Below are 21,313 nucleotides of genomic sequence, written 5' to 3'. Positions count from 1 at the left end.
TTCAGCAGGGGGCCGGACTATATTTTGAGGGGGGGGGATGAACGAGTTCCTATGCCCCACAAATAACCCAGAGATGCATTTTAAATAAAAGCACACATTCTACTCATGTAAAAACACGCTGAATCTCGGACCATCCGTGGGCCAGATTTAGAAGGTGATAGGGCCGGATCTGGCCCCAGGCCTTAGTTTGCCTGTTTGCCTATCCACTTTAGGCCATGACTGGGCTTTATGGAGTTCTGATCTGTTTGCAGGTTGGTTATACAGCAACAAGCTTTCAGCCTGATTTGCTTGTGCGGTGTTGATAAACCTTCCCATTAATCAGTTGTTCAGCCCATACTTCTCAATGCATGTCTGACTTTCCTAACTGCTAAAAGTCTGTGGGTTTTTTTGTTTGTTTTAAAGTTGATTTGTTGCACCATAGTAACAGAGTGCTAAATTTTCAGTAAGTGCTTGAACCCCTCTCACAAAATAGTGAATCTGTGTGGGGCCACATCATGTCTGACTGAGCAGACAAGAAGGGGAAGTGAATACATGTGATAATGAAAGTTGAACTTTGAGGGTGTGGACCAGGTCACCACTGTTAAGAAAGAAGTAGGACATGGGGATGGAGTTTGACTTTGGAGGTGAGGGTAAGGAACACAGGCAACTATCTGATATGGGACATGCAATTTCTACATCTAGCACTTTGTCAGCAGCTTGCAGGGAAAGTATTTTGCATCATTTGCAACCTGATCCATTTAGCTGGAGATGCCAGGCATTGAACCTGTCACCTACTGCATTCAAAGTACGTGTTCTACCTCTGAGCTATGGCATCGGGCCTGTTGTCGAAGGAGACATTATATTGAGAAGCAAGTCAGGTCCATCAGGTCAGTTTCAACTGCTTTTAATATTGAATCTTAAATTGGGACCTGCTGGAAAATGCTAGAAATGGAAAGTCATGTTTTCGGTCACTGAAATTGTCGGCTCTGTTGTGTGTGGCATGCACACAGATGCTGTGGTTCCACTTTAATTTTACAACATATGGGAATTACAGCAAGCTTCACCCCCACCCCCAAAACCCCAGTCATCAAACCACGTGTCAGAACTCATCAATTACACAAGCAGGGATCTCATAACACCATGTTCCCAGGCTCATATTTATTCATTTGCCTTCTACCTCATCAGTAGACTTTTCGCAGGGAATGGCAAAGCTCTATATCTGGTCCATGGGCCAGACGTCATCCCCATCAAGGCCTCCTATCCCCAGGCTACACTCTTCAATGGTCCTGCTCTGTGCCCTCCAGTGCTTTTGCCTGGCTGGAATATATCCTTGAACTGTGGCAATACCTTTTCTCTTCCTGGATGAGGCTAGATAGAGAGATGTATCTGTGTGGTGTGGCTGTATGTAGAAACCTTTAGTTTTTACTGTACACTGGTAAGAGCCACAACAGTTGTTCCACCATGCTACAGCGGTACCTTGGTTCCCAAATGGCTTGGCTCCCGAACAAATGGGCTCCCGAACGCCGCAAACCCAGAAGTGTTCCGGTTTGCAAATGTTTTTCGGAAGCTGAACATCCGACGGCTTCCATGGCTTCTAATTGAGTGCAGGAAGCTCCTGCAGCCAATTGGAAGCTGTGTCTTGGTTTTTGAACAGTTTCGGGAGTTGAACGGACTCCCGGAACGGATTAAGTTCGAGAACCAAGATTCCACTGTACTGGAATGTGCCCCACCCCCCAAAAAATAGGTTGCCCATGAGATAATGAGTCCCAAAACAGATTATCCACTCCTGGTACAGGCTTTGGTTCTTTCTCATGGGTTTCATAGAATTGTAAAGTTAGAAGGGACCATGAGGGTCATCTAGTCCAGCCCCCTGCAGTGCAGGAGTCTTTTGCCCCATGTGGAGTTTGAACCCATAAACTTGAGATTAAGTGTCTCAGCCCTCTTTTGAAGGATGGCATCCTTTGGGCTTCTGCAACCGGGGGGGGGGGGGGCAATGGGATTAGAGTGTCAGGATTAAAGTGGAATGTTTGGAATGTGATGTGAATTTTGTTTTAATTTTATTAAAATCCAGGACTGAAGTAGCATTGACCACTTGAGGCTACATTTAGACAAAGAGAATTCTTATACTTGGTAGCAAAGAAGGAAGGGGGAGATAATGGGGGGGGGGGAATAAAGGACATAATACAGAAAAGAGAGATTAATACATCAAGGTGTACTCCAGTAAAGTTAGTACTTTCTTACGAAGATAAATATGTGGGAACAAGAGGCAGGATGAAGTGCAGGTTGCAGAATATTTTTGCAGTGTTTTCAGTCAAAAAATGAAGTGTTGGATATTCTGCAAGAAATATATTTATAGTTTGAAGGTATTCAGAATTCTTGGGGGTCTTTTCTCCTACCCATTTCTTCAAGCAGGCTTTTTTTAAATTCATACTAACTTGATTTGACTTTTTAAATGAATATTTTCTGCTAGATCGAGGCATGTGTTGTGTCTTTTGTGCAGTGTCTTTCAGACTGTAAGTTGCGAGCAGGAATTGCCTTACTTATTACTGTTTTTTATCAGTCTTATGCAAGCCCCTGTGGTGGTCTTTTCCACTGGGGAACAGGGTGATAATACTTTAAATAACTCTATCTCTGCACATGTGCCTACATAATGAACATGATGGTCAATTTGCATAACATTTTTTTCTGCTATACAATGTAGAATGATTTCATGGCAAAAGCCACGAGGGATCTGTTCTTGGGAATAGTTTTCCACATAATCTGCTGTCAACAGGTCTCCATCAAGCCTTTGTAGCCTTGAAATACAGATCTGGTATGTCCTGAAGCAATGAGCCTTAGTAGGAGACTATCTGCCAGCAATACAAGCCCCTTAATACAGATTTTTATGGCTTCCTCAAATTAACAATATAGTCAAAGTCTACTGCTTAAACTCTTTACTTTTCATACAGATATGTATCATATTCCACAGATATCACAGTCATACCATTATTTTTCAGAAGCAACATTAACACTGGTTATTATTGTCTTAATTTCGTGTAATAAAATTTTAAATCTAGTAGATTTGGTCCTCAAAGCAATGTATGCTGATCTTAATTAGCCTCAAATTCTCATTTTTTCCCATTTATGCTGTGTATGGGTTGGAAATTGCATTTGTTACCCTCTGCCGTTATAACATTTTTATGTTCTCTGACTCGTTTTTAAATAATTAGACAATTTGCTGCTATATTACACTTATGCATAATGACAGAAGAAGCAATTAAAAGTTCCTCAATGGTAGTAAAGGAGCACTGATTTTATTAGGATACTTGTCTAATTTTCCAGACACTTACTTGGAAATACAAAGAATGTTCATGCAATATTTTAACAAAATACTTCCTTGAACATTTTGAACTCCAGTTTTGCACGCGAGGGACATGTTTACCTTTTTGGCATCACTGTCACATCATCCATTTCTCCAAGGCTGTGTTCCATTTTGTTTAAAAAGCCCAACCCCCTCAGCAATATTCCCACTACTTTCCAGTCATGTGCTACTTTTTTCCTGAATCACCTGCATCTTAGCTGACCTACAGGTGGTGTAGGTAAGGGGGGGGGGGGTCATACCAACCTGCTATGACGATTCTAATAGAAAGCAATATATAAATCTATTAAATACTAAATGTTATAAACGTTCCGTCTGCCATTGTAAAACAATGAATTGAATTCAACTGAGTCATAATCCAGTACATTGATTTCATCAGGTCTACCCTGACAATGACTTAGCTGGATACAATGCACTCACTTAAAGCTCTCAGAAAGGAGAAATGTTATTCCCTTGGCTCTTTGTACTTTAAAATATTTAGCAAACACAACAATATTTGACCCTTATTGACTGAGGAAAGTGCTAGGTTATCTCATAGACAAGTTTAGAACACAAATCCTGAAAATTAATTACTGTATTTGATAAAGTAAAGCATTTTTACTAGGTGTCCTCAGAAAGCTGCTTATTCAGGATTAAGGCATTATCCATTGGACAAGTAAATATTTAATCCTCTGTGTTAGTGAATTTTTCCTTGTGAGTTATCAACCAACATAGACAGAAAAGTATTCATCAGCTTGGTCTGCTGAAAAGCAGAACTGCTGCCACTCATCATCAGGGCTGGTGCAAGGCATTTTGCTTTTTGAAGTGAAGGGCAAGATGGTATCTTCACCCTCATTCCATAAACAGAAACCAACCGGGCTGGACGTTGAATCCTAACACTGGCAACAAGATTATTTAGATTTCCTTCCCACCATTCCTTCTAAAGGAGCCCAGGGTAGCATTCTGTACTGCACCTGAGGGCAGCAGGCTAGTGCAGGACACAGAGCATATGGCATCCTCCAGCAGAAGTGTACAGCCAGGGGTCTCGGAAGGAACAGCCAGGGAACTGCTGCCACCTCTACATCTGCCGCCTGAGGCAGTCATCTCATGGTGCCAAATGGTAGAGCCAGCCCTGCCAATCACCTACTCTGTAATGAATGTTGTGACACACCACTCAAAATCTCCGCCAAGCAGTAGCAAGCTTCCAGGAGGCTCCAGGTGCTCACAGGGTTGTGTTTCCATTGGGAAATCAAGTCACAGCAGAGGCTACTGTCTCTAAGAAATATGGTTTACTTTAAACATATTTACACCTAAAGCCTTCTGTGGAGGGGATGCAAAACATTAAACCCCAAATGTCCCTCGTTGCTCCTCAGACATGGCGCTCAGCCACCTCCAGCCTATGCTAAATGGAGTTTTTCCCACTTCTTCTCCTTGTTCACAGAACACCTTGTCAACACCCCCCCCTCACCCTGTGTAAAAAGACTGTGTGTGTGTGTGTGTGTGTGTGTGTGTGTGTGTGAGAGAGAGAGAGAGAGAGAGAGAGAGAGAGAGAGAGAGAGAGAGAGAGAGATGCTTTGTGTTGCCCAGGCAACCTCCCTGCCCCTCAGTTACTTGTAGACAGCATTTGAAATAGGTTAATGGCAGGGCTTGCATCTCCCTCTGCCCCTCTGTCTGGCAATAAAACAAACTCAGCCTGTCCGCTCTGATTAAACCCCAGCACCCAAGAATCTAGAGGGGGAATTCTGCCACTCAGGGATCTGGGGGGTCCCTGTTCTCCCACTAACCCATAGCACTATGAAGCAAGTACAGCCCATGATTCATAATACAGAAATTATTCAGCTTCTTCCTTTAACCAAGTTTCCTACCAATATATACATATTGAACAGATAGAATTCCTGACTCCTAGCTTTATATACAGTAGTTGGTTTTGGAAGTGAAGAGGGGCACTTTGTGAGTGAAGAGGCCTCAGCAACTCATTGCTATCCTTGCTTCACCACTTGCATTACTATTTGAAGAAAGAAAGAAAGAAAGAAAGAAAGAAAGAAAGAAAGAAAGAAAGAAAGAAAGAAAGAAAGAAAGAAAGAAAGAAAGAAAGGACTTATCCTGCTGGCTCTTCCACTTTTCCCCCTCCTCCCAGACACCTCATATCTGTTTTTATGCATCAGGTTTTTGCTTGTTAGTTTTGCAGTGAGTAGGCTGCTGGATATGGACTGATATCATATTACAAAATCCCTCAAAGATCTGTGTTGCACTGATATGATATATATGCAATATGCATGTATATTATGTACTGTACTGCCATTTTTTAAAATATATTTTTTGAGAACTGGGTTGGAGACGGAGCCTTAATGAAAATGAAATGCATTCTATTGAATTAAGTAGATATGGATTTTACCAAAAGAAGCCAGATGATTTATTTCAAGTCATATAGGAATTCTTTGGTGAAGATGGCAATGTAACTAGTATCTTTTAAGTCCCAGACACAGAATAAACACAGCTCACATTTTTCAATTTCAGACTGTTTCATCTGGCAATTCAGATCTCTGATTTCCACTACACTGAACTGATCAAGTAATAATTTTCTTCATTGTTATAGCAAGTGTTCCACGTGATGCTCTAGATATTGTGAACAAAAGTCCTTCATTCTCTCTTTCCATTGTTTTCTGGGACACTGATAAATATATCTTTACAACACTGGGAATAAAGTATAAGGTAATACCAGTATCAAGCTGAGAAAAGTCGAATGCCCAAAGAATGCTGGCAAAGAAATGCATAAAAGCCAATTTAATAGGAAGGTTCTTTCAAATGATTGAGTATTCAATTGTGTTGCATCCCCTTTCCCAACAGAGTGGTGTCAGCAATTGGTAATATCCACTCCTTCACATGCAGCCTCAATTTTGATACTTAATCCCAGAGCTAGTAGTGCTGTAAACTTAAGCATAGAATTTGGAATTGTACAGGATGCCTTAGGGAAAAGGCTGGCCTTTCATAAATGAGATGTGCATATACTAAGCAAAATATGTCTGGGTAATGCCTGCAAATCCAGAAATGAATGTTTTTGTTACCACACATTTTTATTTCAAAACTGAGTCAAAAAGATGGCAATACCATCTTTGGGTCAATAATGATAAATGCCGCAATGGAGAGCCCACAAAATGGCAAGAATATAATATTTTTCAAAGGAGAAACTGGCGCATCTTTTTCTGGAATGAAATAATCTATACCACACCATCTTCACCTTCTTAACCTGAAGATTGACTAAAAACAATGTGTTTCAAGTAGGGCTGACCTTGTGACTTTTAACTCCATGCTGCTTAGAGAAAGGTTGTCTGCTGCCAGGCAGAGGCATACCTAGGGTCCCTTGTGCCCTTGGCAAGAAGCTGTATTGGTGCCAACCTTAACAGACTGGAGAATTGGGCCAAGTAACAAGACATATTTCAACAGGGACAGAAACTTGCAACTCCCTGCATTAAATATTAAGTGATACAATCCAGAGGGCAGTAGTGGTTCTCCAGATTTTCTTGGATTTACCAGTATGGCCAATAGTGAAATTATGGCAGTTGTAGTCCAACACTTGGGTGGCCACAGATTTCTCATCCCTTCATGGAATATGCTACCTTAGACGTAACATGTTGAGTCAGCCCTTAAATCTCAGTATGCTTGGGCAGTGGCTAAGCAACCAATGTGCAATGTTCATTCCTGATTCTGCCAGATGCCATTGTTTTATTGCTCCCCTGCCTGCATTATCCAGCTGCTGCCTTTTCTGTTGTATTTAGAGTGTCGATTCGTGGAGGTGCGGAGGGCATTCAACATAAACTGTGAATGGAGTTTCTCTGAAAAGCATGCCTACATATGCAAATTGCTAGATGAAGTTAATAAATGCATTGGCATCATACTCTGTTTATATGGGGAAATTTTTTTTTTACAAGCTCTCAAGAGAACTGTTTCGTATCAAAGCTTCATTTGCATATGATACTTCACTGTTGTAGCATGAGAGGGTGGGCAAAATGTTTGGAATGATGACTTCTTTAAAGCAGCTTAATAAAGCATCACAATCAACTATCTACATTTAGTTCATACCCGTAATTTTAGATTCACAGAAGAACCTGGCATGTGGCAATGTAGTGTGAGACTTTCCTACATAGCCTCTCCAAAGATAAAGCCGGCATTGTCCGCTACTAAAGTAAGGGTACCAGATTTTTTTCAATGAATCCGGGGACACATTAATGAATTAATTACTACATGTTCGGGACCTTGATGCTGCAGCGATGGCAGTGGCAGAGGGGCAGCTGCTGCCTTGACCTCAACCGCCACGTTTCCCCTTCCTCCAAGGCTTCTATCTCCTTTCTCCATGAGCCTGGGCAGCCCCTGAGTTGTTGGTTCTTTGGTGGTGGTGGTGGTGGGGAAGCGGTGCGCGGTGGGTCAGGCATGGAAGGCAGAGAAGGCAGTGAGGCTTGGGCAGCACAATGCCTCCCTTCCCATCAGAGCAGCCCCAATCCCAACTCCTACTTGCGTGCAAGCAGGAGGGGGCAGGGATATCTCAGGCAGCACAATGCCTCCCTTCCCATCGGAGCAGCCCCAATCCCATTCCTACTTGCGTGCAAGCAGGAGGGGGCGGGATCCCTCAACTGGGAAGGGAGGCTTCTTGTTGCCTAACTGAGAGATCCCTGCCCCCTCCTGCTTGCACGCAAGCTCTGATAGGCAGCATGAAGCCTCCCTTCACAGGTGAGAGATCCCTGCCCGCTCCTGCTTGCATGCAAATAGGAGTTGGGAGGATGCTCCAATAGGCAGCATTAAGCCTCCCTTCACAGCTTAGTTGCTGGGGTCAGGGAAGGTCAGGGGCGTAGACAGGATCAAAACTAGGGGGCCAAGCCATGGTCGTTCAGGGGCGGGGCCAAGGCACGGAGGGGAGGGGCCACAAAGTGGGCGGGGCTAAAGGGCCAGCGGGCCTGATGACATCGTGGCGGTGGCAGCAGCGGCCACCTTGTGCTTCTGGGGCTGGTAGCGTTGGCGGCTACCCTGCTTGGCTGGAGAGGACGGGAGGGTCGGGCAGGCGAGAGGGGATGACAGGGCGGACGAGGGCGAGGCAAGGCACGGCCGCAGCCACGACGGCTCCGAGGCGTTGCTGCATATCAGCATAATATTTCAACCAAATCCTGCATTGCAGGGGGTTGGACTAGATGACCCTTGTGGTCCCTTCCGACTACAATTCTATGATTCTATTGATATATTACCATAGCATATGCATCAGTCTGCTTTCTTGAATTGTCCTACTCCTAGGCATAGCATCCAACTCCTAGAGGCCTAGGTGCCCCCCCCCAATTACTGGTAAATACCGTATTTGAAAGAGTCATCCCCCCATGTTGATGGGCTTTCTATGTGGGGCTTATCTGCCCCCCCGTATTTTATTAAGGATGGAAGAGGGAGGGAAGGAAGGAAGAAATGGAGAGAGAGATAACTCATATTTGTGGGTGTCTCTGGATGACGCTGTGATGCTGGAACTCTGCAGCAAGAGGACAGGAGGGTCAGGCAGGCGAGAGGGGATGGAAGGGCGGGCGAGGGCGGGGCAAGGCATGGCCGCAGCCACGACGGCTCCGAGGCGTTGCTGCATATCAGCATAATATTTCAACCATGGTTCAAGCCCCACCTTAGGGAAAAAATCCTGCATTGCAGCGAGTTGGACTAGATGACCCTTGTGGTCCCTTCCGACTACAATTCTACGATTCTATTGATATATTACCATACCATATGCATCGCAACAGGGCTTCCCTTCCTTTTAAAAAAAAACTCAACAGCTTTGACCTGAACCCCCCAAAAGGGGGTAGATCACCCCCAGTTTTAAACTCTGAGTAGATCAGAGTCTCTTGGGAGGTGGCCACCCCTGATTTACAGTATACAGATGCAGGAGGAGGGGCAGACTGGAACACCAATGCTTTTTATAAACATCACTGTGTCTGTCAAAGCTACAGCCTCCCCCCTTCCTTATTCACTTCTTTTTAGCCTTGCAGAGCCACCTTAGTCAAATTGAATCCTCTGAGTCTGCACCCTCATTAAATCGCCAATAGAACTCTTAATGCTCCTGAATGCTCATTAACAACTCCCACTTAAGAACAATAGGGTGAAATGGTCAGCTATCGAATCTTGCCTGGGGATATATGCTCCATTGTCTTAACTGCTTAACTACTGGTAGCCACTTTGCTTTATTTATTTGATGTGTTTTTGTTACTGCTGTGTCCCCCCCCCCCCAGCAAGCGGAGACTTAGCTGCTCTTGCTAAAGCAAAGCCCTTTCCACTTCAGTTTTTGGAGGGGAAAAGTGCTGGTTATGGTCTGTAAAATACATTAATTTTTTTGCTTCTAGGGGGGGCAGCTGCCCCCTCCTGCCCCCCCTGCCTACGCCCATGGGGAAGGTGGAGGCAGCCCGGAAGCTGAATCTTATAGCACCTGCACCACCATCATATGGGGACTTCTGAGCAGCTCCTGAAGCTAGCCAGAGGCAACTGCTCCGGGATGCTGAGACTGCCGCTGCTGCGTTTCCCAGGGACATTAGATGAAATCTGGGGACATTCTGGGGATGGAATTTGTCCAGGGACTTATTCGCAAATCCGGGGACTCTCCCCGGGAAATTGGGACGTCTGGTAACTCTATACTAAAGGAAAACATTTCTGTGTGAAAAGGAACACCACAGAGAAACTATTGACTCATAGGCACAAGTTTATTAACTTGCGATACATGCCTGTTCTCCTTGGCATGGCAGGGTACATGTGCCCATGGTAAGGTAAAAGCAGCCATCCATACTGGGAAACCAGAGCTATATTCGGTTTAAGCAAAGAGCTTTGCCAGAAGCCAAGATTGTGGTACTTTTGAGACTGTTCAGCTTTGTAATATTCTCCTAGAGTTCATTTCACTATTTTCTTATTAAATTGGGAATGAAAGTTTAGTTTGTACTGTAATTGTAATTGTCCTCTCCCCTCCCCGCATACCCCAATCTTGCAAAATTCTGAGTGATTTCCAAGGAAGTATGCTTAGAGTCTTACACTTTCAACTATGACAATATGCTTACCCATTTGTGTTACTGGGTTTTATCAGGAATTATGAGGAAAAAAATCTCAAATTAATAATTCCATGGGTATGGTCCCTCAATCCAGGGATATGAAATTCAGCATGAGAATTGCTGTTGGCCAAACTACCGTATTTTTTTCTTTCTTGTTATACTTCCATTTGGAGATTATTTTTTCCTTGAATTAGGGAGGCCTCCTGAACTTTTGAGAACCATCCCACTCAGGATGTCCTTCATATGTCTCTCTCCTGGCCAAAAAATTTCATACAGTTCACATACAATTATTATTTTTAAGATTCCAATTCCATGTTTATTTTCCAAAGAATAATGTTCTTCTTAAACTCACTAATATTTAACCCATATGTTTTTAATGTGACCATTACCTTGTCTCAAAAAAGAACCCTGCAGCTGAAGGATCATATTAGAATTGGATCAAAGAGATTTTTTAGTGAGCATGAAATATGCAAAGAAAGAAAAGTTATTCCAGTAAAGCTCATTATGCAGAGAGCAATTGGCAATGTGAGACTTAACTCTTCAGAGGAAGCTGTTTAGACAATAACTCACTGAACATCCATTTTCCGGCTTGTATTGAAATAGCTAGGCATCTTCAGTTGGGCATTAGCATGTTTTGCTATTCAAGATAGGTACTGTAGCATTGAAGTAATGAAGAATAGGGTTGAAGAGAACCATCGTCTACTGCCTATGATGTGTGCATGATTTATTTATGTGCAAGCCAGCACACAAAAAATGATTTTCAAAGCTTAAAGGGGTCTTGCAAAGAAATATTACTTTAGCTTGAAATAGAAAAAAAAGAGCAAGGCTTTTGAAAACCATCTACAGTATAAGGGTGGAATGGATCATAAATACATAGGGAAGTGTTAGTTCAGCTATAGTACTGCAAGATCAGTTTACCATTACTTTAGGACATATTCATTGGCATTTTCTCTATTTACTTCGAATAATTAAATGCAATGCTTAACTGAAATCTATCTAGTGGCTTTAATGGATATCTAAGGGTTCAGAGACATATTGTGAAGGCTGTTGAATCAGGTGGTTCATTTTACATTCCTGGTTGTTTATTAATTCATTTATTTAAAATGGTTCTTAACCACTCTTGACCAGGAGCTTGCATGGCCATGTACAAAAGTGTTTATAAAATTAATCCACGCATCATATAAATACAGTTTGAAACCAACAAAAATCCTTAATGAAATGAAACTAAAAACACAGACCCTAAAAACAGAAGAGAGCTTAATTCAAGAAATCATCTCAATTCTAAAGGGTCTGAGGAAATAGGAAGGTCTTCATTAGGTGCCCATGACCTGGTAAGACCACTCCCCTTTCCTGGGGGGTGACATTGTGGGAGTGCATCCGGGACCTCCCCGTGACCCAGCAGTAGGCGGAGGGATACCACCCACATCATTAGGACTTCCAGCTGCGTCAGGCCCCCCGGCTGACAAATCGGGTTAGCCGGGGTGTGTGGCCGATGCTGTTTAAACTGTGGCGTGGCTGGGGGGCAACCTCCATTTGATTTCTTGTCGGATACCCCAGCCTACCCACCCTCTTTTTATGTTTTGCTTGACTTTGCTATGGACCAATGTCGGTCTCCTGGTTGTTGGGGCCAGGTAGGAATTTTTCCACTTGGCAAATTGGCACCAGCCATTTGGCTTTCACTTACCTTGTAGCAATCGTCACAACTTTGTAAGGTTAGGCACTGGGTAAGCCTTGTTTATGGGAGGGGAGGTTGTAGCCTCTGCCTGCCCTTCCTCGTTAAGGGTATCCCATTAAAGGGATCTAGGTGTGTGGATCCTGTCCAAAGCCTGGGCATTGGCTAAGGCCATGCCACGACCCCATCGGTGACCCTGGGGGTGCTCTTAATTTATGTATATCAGGGGTGGCCAACTCCCAAGAGGCTGCGATCTATTCACAGAGTTAAAAACTGGCAGTGATCTACCCTCTTTTGGGGGGTTCAGGTGAAAGTTGTTGAGCTACCAGTGATCTACCACAGACGTCCAGTGATCTACCAGTAGATCATGATCTACCTGTTGGACGTGCCTGATGTATATCATACGGCTCCCCCCTATCAGTGGTTGACTCTTCAGAGACTTCCTGCAGATGGGCAGGAGTCAGGATATAGTCTGGCTTCACCCAAATGCCTAAGTCAAACCGCTCACATCTGTAACCAAAAAAGATGTGGCCCAGGTTAAGGTAAACGTAAAGGACCTCTGACAGTTAAGTCCAGTTGTGGATGACTCTGGGGTTGTGGCGCTCATCTCGCTTTACTGGCAGAGGGAGCTAGCATTTGTCTGCAGACAGTTTTTCTGGGTCATGTGGCCAGCATGACTAAGGGGCTTCTGGCAAAACCAGAGCAGCGCACGGAAATGCTGTTTACCTTCCCGCCGGAGAGGTACCTATTTATCTACTTGCACTTTTGGGTGTGCTTTCTAACTGCTAGGTTGGCAGGAGCTGGGACCGAGCAACAGGAGCTCACCCCATCGTGGGATTCCAACTGCCGACCTTCCGTTCGGCAAGCCCTAGACCACAGCGCCACCCACGTCCCTAAAAGTTGTGGCCTAATTTATCCCCAATTAACCCAATATATTTGTGTCTGTGTGTTTATGTCTGAGGGGACTGTGGGGCCCAGGGCCTCGCCACACAATGTCAGCACCAGACATGCCACTTTGGGGAGGGCATTCCAGAGTTGGGGCCCTCTCTTGTGAACACATAGTGTACCTTGAACAAAGAAGTACTTGGAGCAGGAGCTCTTCAGAAGTTCTTAAGGCAACAAGTATGCTGGCATGGGGAAAGGTGCTCCTTTAGGTATTTGTGTTGCAAGCCATTTAGAGCTTTAAAAACCATCGCAAGCACCTTAAACTGGACCCAGACAAGCAAAGGCAAACAACAGAGTGAGCTACTGTACTGTACAAGCATATGAGGGAAGCTGTTCTCTCACACACATCTGGCAGTGGAAGGTATTGTTAGAGATTTGAGGTAAACCCTAGAAATTAATAAATGCTAGGATTTTGGGTTCTTTGTGATATGAAGGGAGAATATAAGCTGCAATGGGATTCCTGGGCTGCCTTCCCTGGGCTGGCTGAGGGAAGGGCAGAGCTTGCTAGCATTACAATAGAGAGCCATTGAGGGTCCTCAACAACTCCTTGTCCCAGGTGTGACCAGAGACTGGAGATTTGGAAGGTTGCCTGAATAACTGTTCTGGGGGAGGGCAAGGGGCTTCTGGGAAGAAGAAACAGGAAGAAAAGAGTAGATCCATTTTGGCGAGGGTGAAGGAAAGTCTTCCTGCACTGCTGTAGACCATGCTGTAATATCTGGACCCTTTCGTGCAGATGGAATGTGTAAATAGGCAAATAAACACTATTTCTTAAAGCATGACAGCCTCCGCCGTGTCTTTCTGTTCTTAAAAGGGACACAGACTCTGTGTGGGCCCCTGAGATCCCAAGCGCTCTTGCCACAGCTTGCCAGAGAGAGGGACAGGTGCCAGGCTTTTGTAAGAGTATTATACTATAATGGTAGCCTCTTGCATATGTAGTAGGATCATCCCATATAAACTGTGTCTTTGTGCAGATCACACACAAACAAAGCTAAGGCCATAATAAAAACACTTCAAACAGGATAGATTTCAGTTCTGCATTGGTGACATACAGGTTGTTTATCTTTACCCTTTACCCAAGTTTATGTTGTATGACCAGGGAGTCTCATGTCACATCTACAGTACCTACCTACCTACCTACCGTAATCTAGTCTTTCCTATTTTGGCCTGCAGGGGCAAGTTGGGTATTTTGCAGTAGAGAGCAAGCAAATGTGATAATTTTGTTGGTCCACAGTAATTGAGTTTTGGGGAAAATGATTCTTCGAATAAACAAAGAAATAAAGCACAAGCTGTTCTTTTTGTAGCAGCCATTTAGCTGCAGTCTCGGTTTATGTGTAGATCTTTTGTTTCTGGTTCTGGGAATAGCATATGGGCAATTGCTCTTACCCTTAGAGGTCAGATTCCATTATATGTGAGTGCCACATTACAAATTAACAAACAATGCCACTTGTGAGCGTTCACTACTCTTCTTTGTTAGTCATGCCATGGATTTGCAGTGATGCTATTTCAGTTCTCTGGGATGATTGTTGTTTTGGCATGAACAATGGGAATGAGAGTCCGCAGCAGTCCAGTACTATAACATGTAAACAAAACTAAACAATTTACCAAGATTGTTACATAGTGAAACAGTGGGTTGCAGGGCCGGTCCGCCCTTGAGGCAAGGTGAGGCGACTGCCTCAGATGGCGGGATTCACTGGGGCAGCAAATCCCAATGTCAATGTTTCTTTCCCATCTTCTCTCCCCTCACACCCCAAAAAACTGCCCCAGAGGGTCCCTCCACCCTCTGGAGCAGATGTTGAGGGTTCATGGGGCACTGCAAAGGAGAGGAGGGATAAATTTCATTCCACAAGCAATGAAAGTGTGCGTGGCGCTGCAGTGTTGTATACAACCCACTATTTATTTATCATGCTATGTCATGTTAAGACACTGAAACCAAGCTTTGACGGTACAAGTCCTCACATTGTTTGAAGGTTCACAAATACAGTAAGACCATGTCCCTGCGACATAACCCCCTTGCAAGCTGTGGGTTCACTGTATGCTAATTTATTTATTTATTGCAAGAGTTTGTCCACACTTAACAAAGAGCTGCACCCACAGCACTCCACATTGTAGGCCAATAAGACTCCACAGGATGTGGAATCCTCACGAATAATTGCAGGAGGCAGATGCTTGTGTGTTTCTTCATCTGTGGGGTTTTGTTAATTTGGGCTGCTCCATGTGTAGCACCCAGTTTCCCCATTCCCAAATGTAATCCAAACGGTCAGCCTAATATCCTAAAATACACATATCCCCAGTCATGAACAGCTTTGAGAGTCAATCCAGCACATCTAATTAAGTCTAGAAAAGGCATCCCCAAACTGCGGCTCTCCAGATGTTTTGGCCTACAACTCCCATGATCCCTAGCTAACAGGACCAGTGGTCGGGGAAGGTGGGAATTGTAGTCCAAAATATCTGGAGGGCCAAAGTTTGGGGATGCCTGGTCTAGAAGCTAACTGGTAGCTGCTGCCACAAACTCTAGACAATTAATTCAGAAAGTGATTTTTAGTTGAGTGATAAACGGGAGGAGGGTGGAATCTCGAGAAAATATTAAGAGCAAGCAAGATAAGAAGTCTGTTTAAATCCCATTGAAGTTGATAATATTTAATGCAGCCTGTGTGCAGGACTGCATCCAGGGTCTTAAGCCACTTTTTAACTAGGCCAAGGGCTGTATAGCATACAGTATGTCAATAATGAACTAAGCCACATACTGCAGACCACAAATGGTTAAAGTGGCAGATACTATTATATTACCATCATAAGCCTCTGCATCTTGACTTACCTTGTCTTTTATAGCAGTGATTTTGGCAGTCAACTATAATTTGCAGATTATAAAACAACAATAAAAACCAGCTCTTCTGTGATAATTAGGGAAAGGAATTGCAGGACTCGTGCTGTCTTAGGCTCCAGCATTCTGTGTTGGATCTGGCTTCCAACCATGGGTCTGGTTGAATCATCATCTGACTGGCAGCTGACAAGCAGAGCATTGCTTTAAGAACATGTGATTACAGTGCTCCTAATAAAATAGCCATTACTCACAAAGAAGTACAAAGGGGCTGTGATGGTTTCTGTTCTATCTTCTAGTACAAATGTCCATTGCTGCTTCTGTTTTCGCTACAGGGCAGTAACTTCATGTCAACAAATACTCAGCCCCTACCTTCCTAAAATCTGCACTACATTAATATGTTAGGGCACTGTATTCCCACTCTCTTTGCATGGATGTGGTGTCCTTTCCCATAGTCAACTACTGTAATAGTTTTGAAAGTAAAGACTGAAACCCTAGTTGGCACAGGAACAGGGAACACCTTTCTATTACAGTAACACTGAACTGATTTCATCATAACATCACTACTATTCCTTTGTATTTGTATTCTTTTATCCAGAAACTGAACTGTGTTTTCTAAAACTTGTATTTAACTGTCCACAATCCAGACAGTGGCCCAGTTCATAACGCTAAGCCAACCCATGGTTTAGCACCAATGAGCAGATGTGTGGGCCCCTGGACAGATTGCATCTCTTTTGTTTCTCCAGACACACTGCTGCTGTCACACTGTTGTGAGCTAAGCCATGATATGACTCGGCATTACGTCTAAATATGGGGATTGTGGTTTATCTGCCCCAGGCACACCACAAGTGGTGGTGAGCCACAGAACAAACCTTGGCTGCAGCTCGGGGCTTGTCTGGAACAAGGTAAACCACAAGCCTGGAATAGGAGGGAACACTAAGTCAAACCATGGCTTAGCTCACAGCAGCAAGACTGGAGGAGGGTCAAAATGGCCAGAGTCTTCTCTCCAGGAACCTGCATGTTTGTTCATTTGAGGTAAGTGGTGGTTCGACTTACTGCTTCCATGCAAACCAGGTCAGCCCAGATATTTTTATTTTTTACACCCTTTGCACACCATACACACTTTTTAAATCCACTTTATATTCAAAAGTAGTTGGCCATGCAGCATAAATGGAGCTAGTATTCAATCAACATACCAAAAACCATATTGACCATACAGAAATAAACATTGCTTTGGATTCTGGCTATTATTTATAGAAAAGAAATAAAAATTATTTTTTTTAAAAAAATATTATTTATAGAAAACAAGGACTCACGGGAGAGATGATTATTCAAGATTGCAAATACATTCATACAGTGCTTCCCCCCCCCCCAAAAAAATATGTTTAGAGGTACTCTCATTTTCCTACTCATATTGAAATACTGCCCCTCAATGAGGCCAAATGTAGATTCACAAAATGTTTAGGGGTATGTGTACCCCTGCGCCCCCCCGAAAAAAGCACAGAGTGGCTGGGGGAACCTGGCCAGATGGGCGGGGTATAAATAATAAATTATTATTATTATTATTATTCATTCCACAATTCTAGGCATGTCTATTCTAATAATTCTCACCAAGTATAGTGGGTCCTAACTCCAAGGTAAGTTGGTGTAGGCTTGCAGCCTCATTCTGAAAAAGCATAGCACACAACAAGCTCATCAAAATGAAGAAAGTCAGAAACAAGGGGAAAGAAGTGAGAGGAACAATTTGACCTTTATTACAATGTTATGGGATAGTTTGGATATTCTTTTCTATTGCTTTATTTAATGGTGCTTCTTAGTTCCTTCTAAAAGGAAATGTCTGCTCCTGATATTCTGAACAACTTTCTCAGTCTATTAGGGCATTTTCGTAAATAAGGCTAAAGAAGCCTACTTTAACAGTGGCTGGAATGCAAGCTGAAACCTACATTAGTCAGAATGCTCACTGTCATTACAAATGCCTCTCTTCTACTATTTATCCTGTATAATAAATAAGGCGTAAAAACTACCGTATTTACACGTCTTCTGTGAAAATACCGAGGGTGCTGTTTAGAAGAAAGCTGGCCCAGAATCTGAGGTCACCCAGTACAATAAACTTAAATAAATCTTCGAATCATAAAATTGTAAAGTTGGAAGGGATCCTGCAGGAATCTCAGCTAAAGCATCCAGGCAAGATGGCCATCCAACCTTTCCTTAAAAACCTCCCAGGAGAGTCCACCACCTGTCAGGGTGTTCCACTGTCAAACAGCTCTTACTGTCAGAAAGTTCTTCCTGGTGTTCAACTGGAATCTCCTTTCTTGTAACTTGTATCCATTTGTTTGGGTCCTAGCCTCCAGAGGAGGAGAAAACAAGCTTGCTCCATCCTCTATGTGACAGCATTTTAGATGTGGCTATCATATCTCCTCTGTCTTCTCTTTTCTAGGCTAAGCATACCCAGCTCCTTAAACCATTTGGCTTGGTTTCTACACCCTTTATCGTCTTAGTAGCCCCCCTCTGCACATATTCCAGCTTGTCAGTATCCTCCTCAAATTTTGGTGTCCTGAACTGGACAAGTGGTCTGACCAAGGCAGAATAGAGAGGGTCTATTACTTCCCTGCTTTTGTTGATGCAGCCTAGAATAGCATTTGCTTTTTTCATTGCTGCTGCATCACATTGCTGACTCATGTTAAGCTTGTGGTCTATAAAGAACCCTAGAATTGATATCAGGCTTACCGATCAGTAGTTACCTGGGTTTTCTCTCCCCCCCCCCACTCCCTTATGATGATTGGGACATTTGCCCAGCTCCAATCTGCTGGGACCTCACTTGTTCTCAAAGTATTCTCAAATATTATAGACAGAGGCTCTCATGTTACACCTGCAAGCTCCTTTAGTACCCTTGAGTGCAGCTAGTCAGGCCCTGGAAATATATGTAAATTCATTTAAGGTAGCTAGGTGATTCCTTACCATCACTTTCCTATCTTGAGCTGCAGTTCCCTCCTTGCATATTTTATTCTGTTATCATCAGGGAATGCACTGCTTTCCTTTTGGGTGAAGACAAAGGCAAAGTAGGTGTTGAGCAATTTCACTTTCTCTCTGTCACCCAAAAACATTTCTCAATCTTCTCCACGCAAGGGACTTACTACTTGTTCTTCCTCTTTCTTCTAACATAACCAAATAAACCTTTTTTTATTATTCAAAACCACACAGAAGTCTTGGACATTGGGGTAACAATCATACAGAAGATCATTAAAACAGTCTTAGCATTTACTAACTTGTTTCTGGCCACGTGATATCATAGCAGACCACAATGTTGTTCCAGTTCAGTAACCTCCTTCCTAAGAAATAGGAATAGCTGCTTCCAGCAAGAACCAGATGTTTCAATCTGCAGTGTTTTCTCTCTCTGTGTGTGGTGGGGTAGTGTTTCTGTTTGTTACTATGTTACATATTTTTGTGTGGTTTTTTATATTGTAAACTGCACTGTTATCCTTGGATTGAGGACGGTATGGAAAATAAATAAACAATAACAGTGAATAATATATTGTCTATTAATTGCTGCTTCCTGTAACTTTTCCATTCCCTGCGAGAAGTGGCTTTTCCACGTCACCGGATTGTGGTTGTATATTTGTCTGTAACTTGAAGCTTTGGGCTGTAAAACAGGACAGAATCATAGAGTTGAGAGGGATAAACGTCCAAATAAACACCCATGGAGTCCCGCTGTCAGGGGACGGGAAGGCAGCAGCAGCCTTTGGAAGCTAAGCGCAGCTTCCTCTTTCCTCCGGAGCTAAGCGCGGGAGAAGAGGCGGGACTCGAGCACATCCTCCGCTCAAGCAACGGCGGCGGGCGAGCAAACTGAGCGGCTTGTTTCCCGGGCAACGGCAAAGCCTCGGGCCCCGGGCAACGGAAGCCTCGGCTCAAGGCTCGCGAGAGCGCAAACCTGGCCGACGAGAGAAAGCTCCACTTCCGCCACCCCCGCACGCCGTTGAGGGAAAGGGAGCCGGAGAAAGGACTACAGCTCCCAGGGGCTCCTTTCGGGCAACCGTTCTCGCTTGCTCTCGCGAGATGGCCCGGCGCCGCTCCGTTCCCCAACCCCACCTCTCGCAAGTTCGCGCTCGCTTGCGGCGCGGTGGTTGAATGTGGGGCAGTGGCGGCGATGGCAGCGCGCTCCGCTGCCTCGTCGTCTCCTCCGACGGAGCTGTCCTTGTCGCCGTTCGTCCGGAAGCTCCGTAAGTGGTGGATTCCTACGAAGCCCCTCTCCCTTTCAGGCTAGCGGAGACGAGCGCGCTGGAGCCGCAGCCGCTGCTTCCAGGGGCGCCGGAATGAGCGGCAGAGGGGAACTTTTTCCAGAGCGCAGCTGCTGTTTTCCGCGCTAAATGCGCGCAGGGCTTCAGTCCGAATCTGCCTTCCTGCGCGCGCTCCTTAGAGAGTGAATACACACACACACACACACACACACACACACACACACACACACACACACACACACACACACACACAGGATTCACTCTCCAAGGAGCGAATATTAGAATTGTAGAGTTGGAAGGAATCCCTAGGGTCCTTGAAATGCAGGAATCTCAACTAAAGCATCCCTGGCAGGTGGTCATTCAAACTCTGCTTGAAAACCTCCAAGGAAGGAGAGTCCACAAGGTCTTGTGGGAATCTGTTCCGCTTTCTGGTAACTTGAATCCGTTGCTTCGGGTCCTAAGCTCCGGAGCAGGAGAAAGCAAGCTTGCTCCACTCTCCGTGTGACAGCCTCTTAGATACTTGAAGATAGCTATCATCATATCTCCTCTTTTCCAACCTAAACATACCCAGCTCCTTCAAGCGCACCTCCTAAGCCTTGGTTTCCAGACCTTCGATCCTCTTGCTTGCCTTCCTCTGCACGCGTTCCAGCTGTTCAATATCCTCCTTAAATTGTGGTGCCCACAACTGGACACAGTTCTCCAGTGGCCTCGGAAACCCTCGCCAAAGTTGTTGAGCCCCCTTGCAGTGCCTTGCTATGCTACTGCAGTTCTCCATGTGTGTGGTCTGTCCAAGGCAGAATACAGTGGTACTACTTGATTGGGATACTATATTTCTACTGATGTAGCTTATACTGTAATAGCATTAGGGTTTTTTTGTTTTTGTTTTTGCTGCTGCATCACACTGCTAACTCATGTGAAGCTTGTGGTCTACCAAGACCCTTAGATCCTTTTTTTACATGTACTGCTGGCAAGCCAGGTGTCCCTCATCTTTATATTTGTGCAGCTGGTTATTCCTGCCTAAGTGTAGAGCCTGACATTTGTCCCTATTGAAAACCCTTTTTAAAGTTTTGGCCAAGTTCTCCAATCTGTTAAGGTCTTCTTGATTCCCGATTCTGTCTTCCGTGGCAGTTTGGTGTCATCTGCAAATTTGATAAGCATATTTTCCTGTGCTGTTCATTTAAATGAGTGCTCACTTGCTTTCTCTTCTCGCCTCGCCCCCATGCAATGACTTGAGAAAAAATCAAATTGTGTACAGGAGTTTGCAGAGAGTGATAC

At 44.2% G+C, this 21,313-nt stretch overlaps 1 protein-coding gene across 2 annotated transcripts in view; it reads left to right on the top strand.

The window, feature by feature from the left end:
* Positions 1–21,313, top strand: part of RTTN (rotatin) — a 116,748-nt gene that overhangs the window by 1,493 nt on the left and 93,942 nt on the right. The window contains exons 1-2 of one of the 2 annotated variants that reach the window (XM_060277923.1): positions 8,043–8,150; positions 9,725–20,020. The exons of the other annotated variant lie outside the window; for it this stretch is intronic. Of the exons in view, the coding sequence (XP_060133906.1) occupies positions 19,948–20,020 (73 nt within the window). The 5' untranslated portion in view covers positions 8,043–8,150; positions 9,725–19,947. Of the gene's footprint in view, positions 1–8,042; positions 8,151–9,724; positions 20,021–21,313 lie in introns of those variants that run through there. 2 annotated transcript variants of the gene reach the window in all.

This window comes from Zootoca vivipara, chromosome 8 (assembly GCF_963506605.1).
Source record: "Zootoca vivipara chromosome 8, rZooViv1.1, whole genome shotgun sequence".
NCBI lineage: Eukaryota > Metazoa > Chordata > Lepidosauria > Squamata > Lacertidae > Zootoca > Zootoca vivipara.
This window is presented reverse-complemented; position numbering and strand designations above follow the sequence as displayed.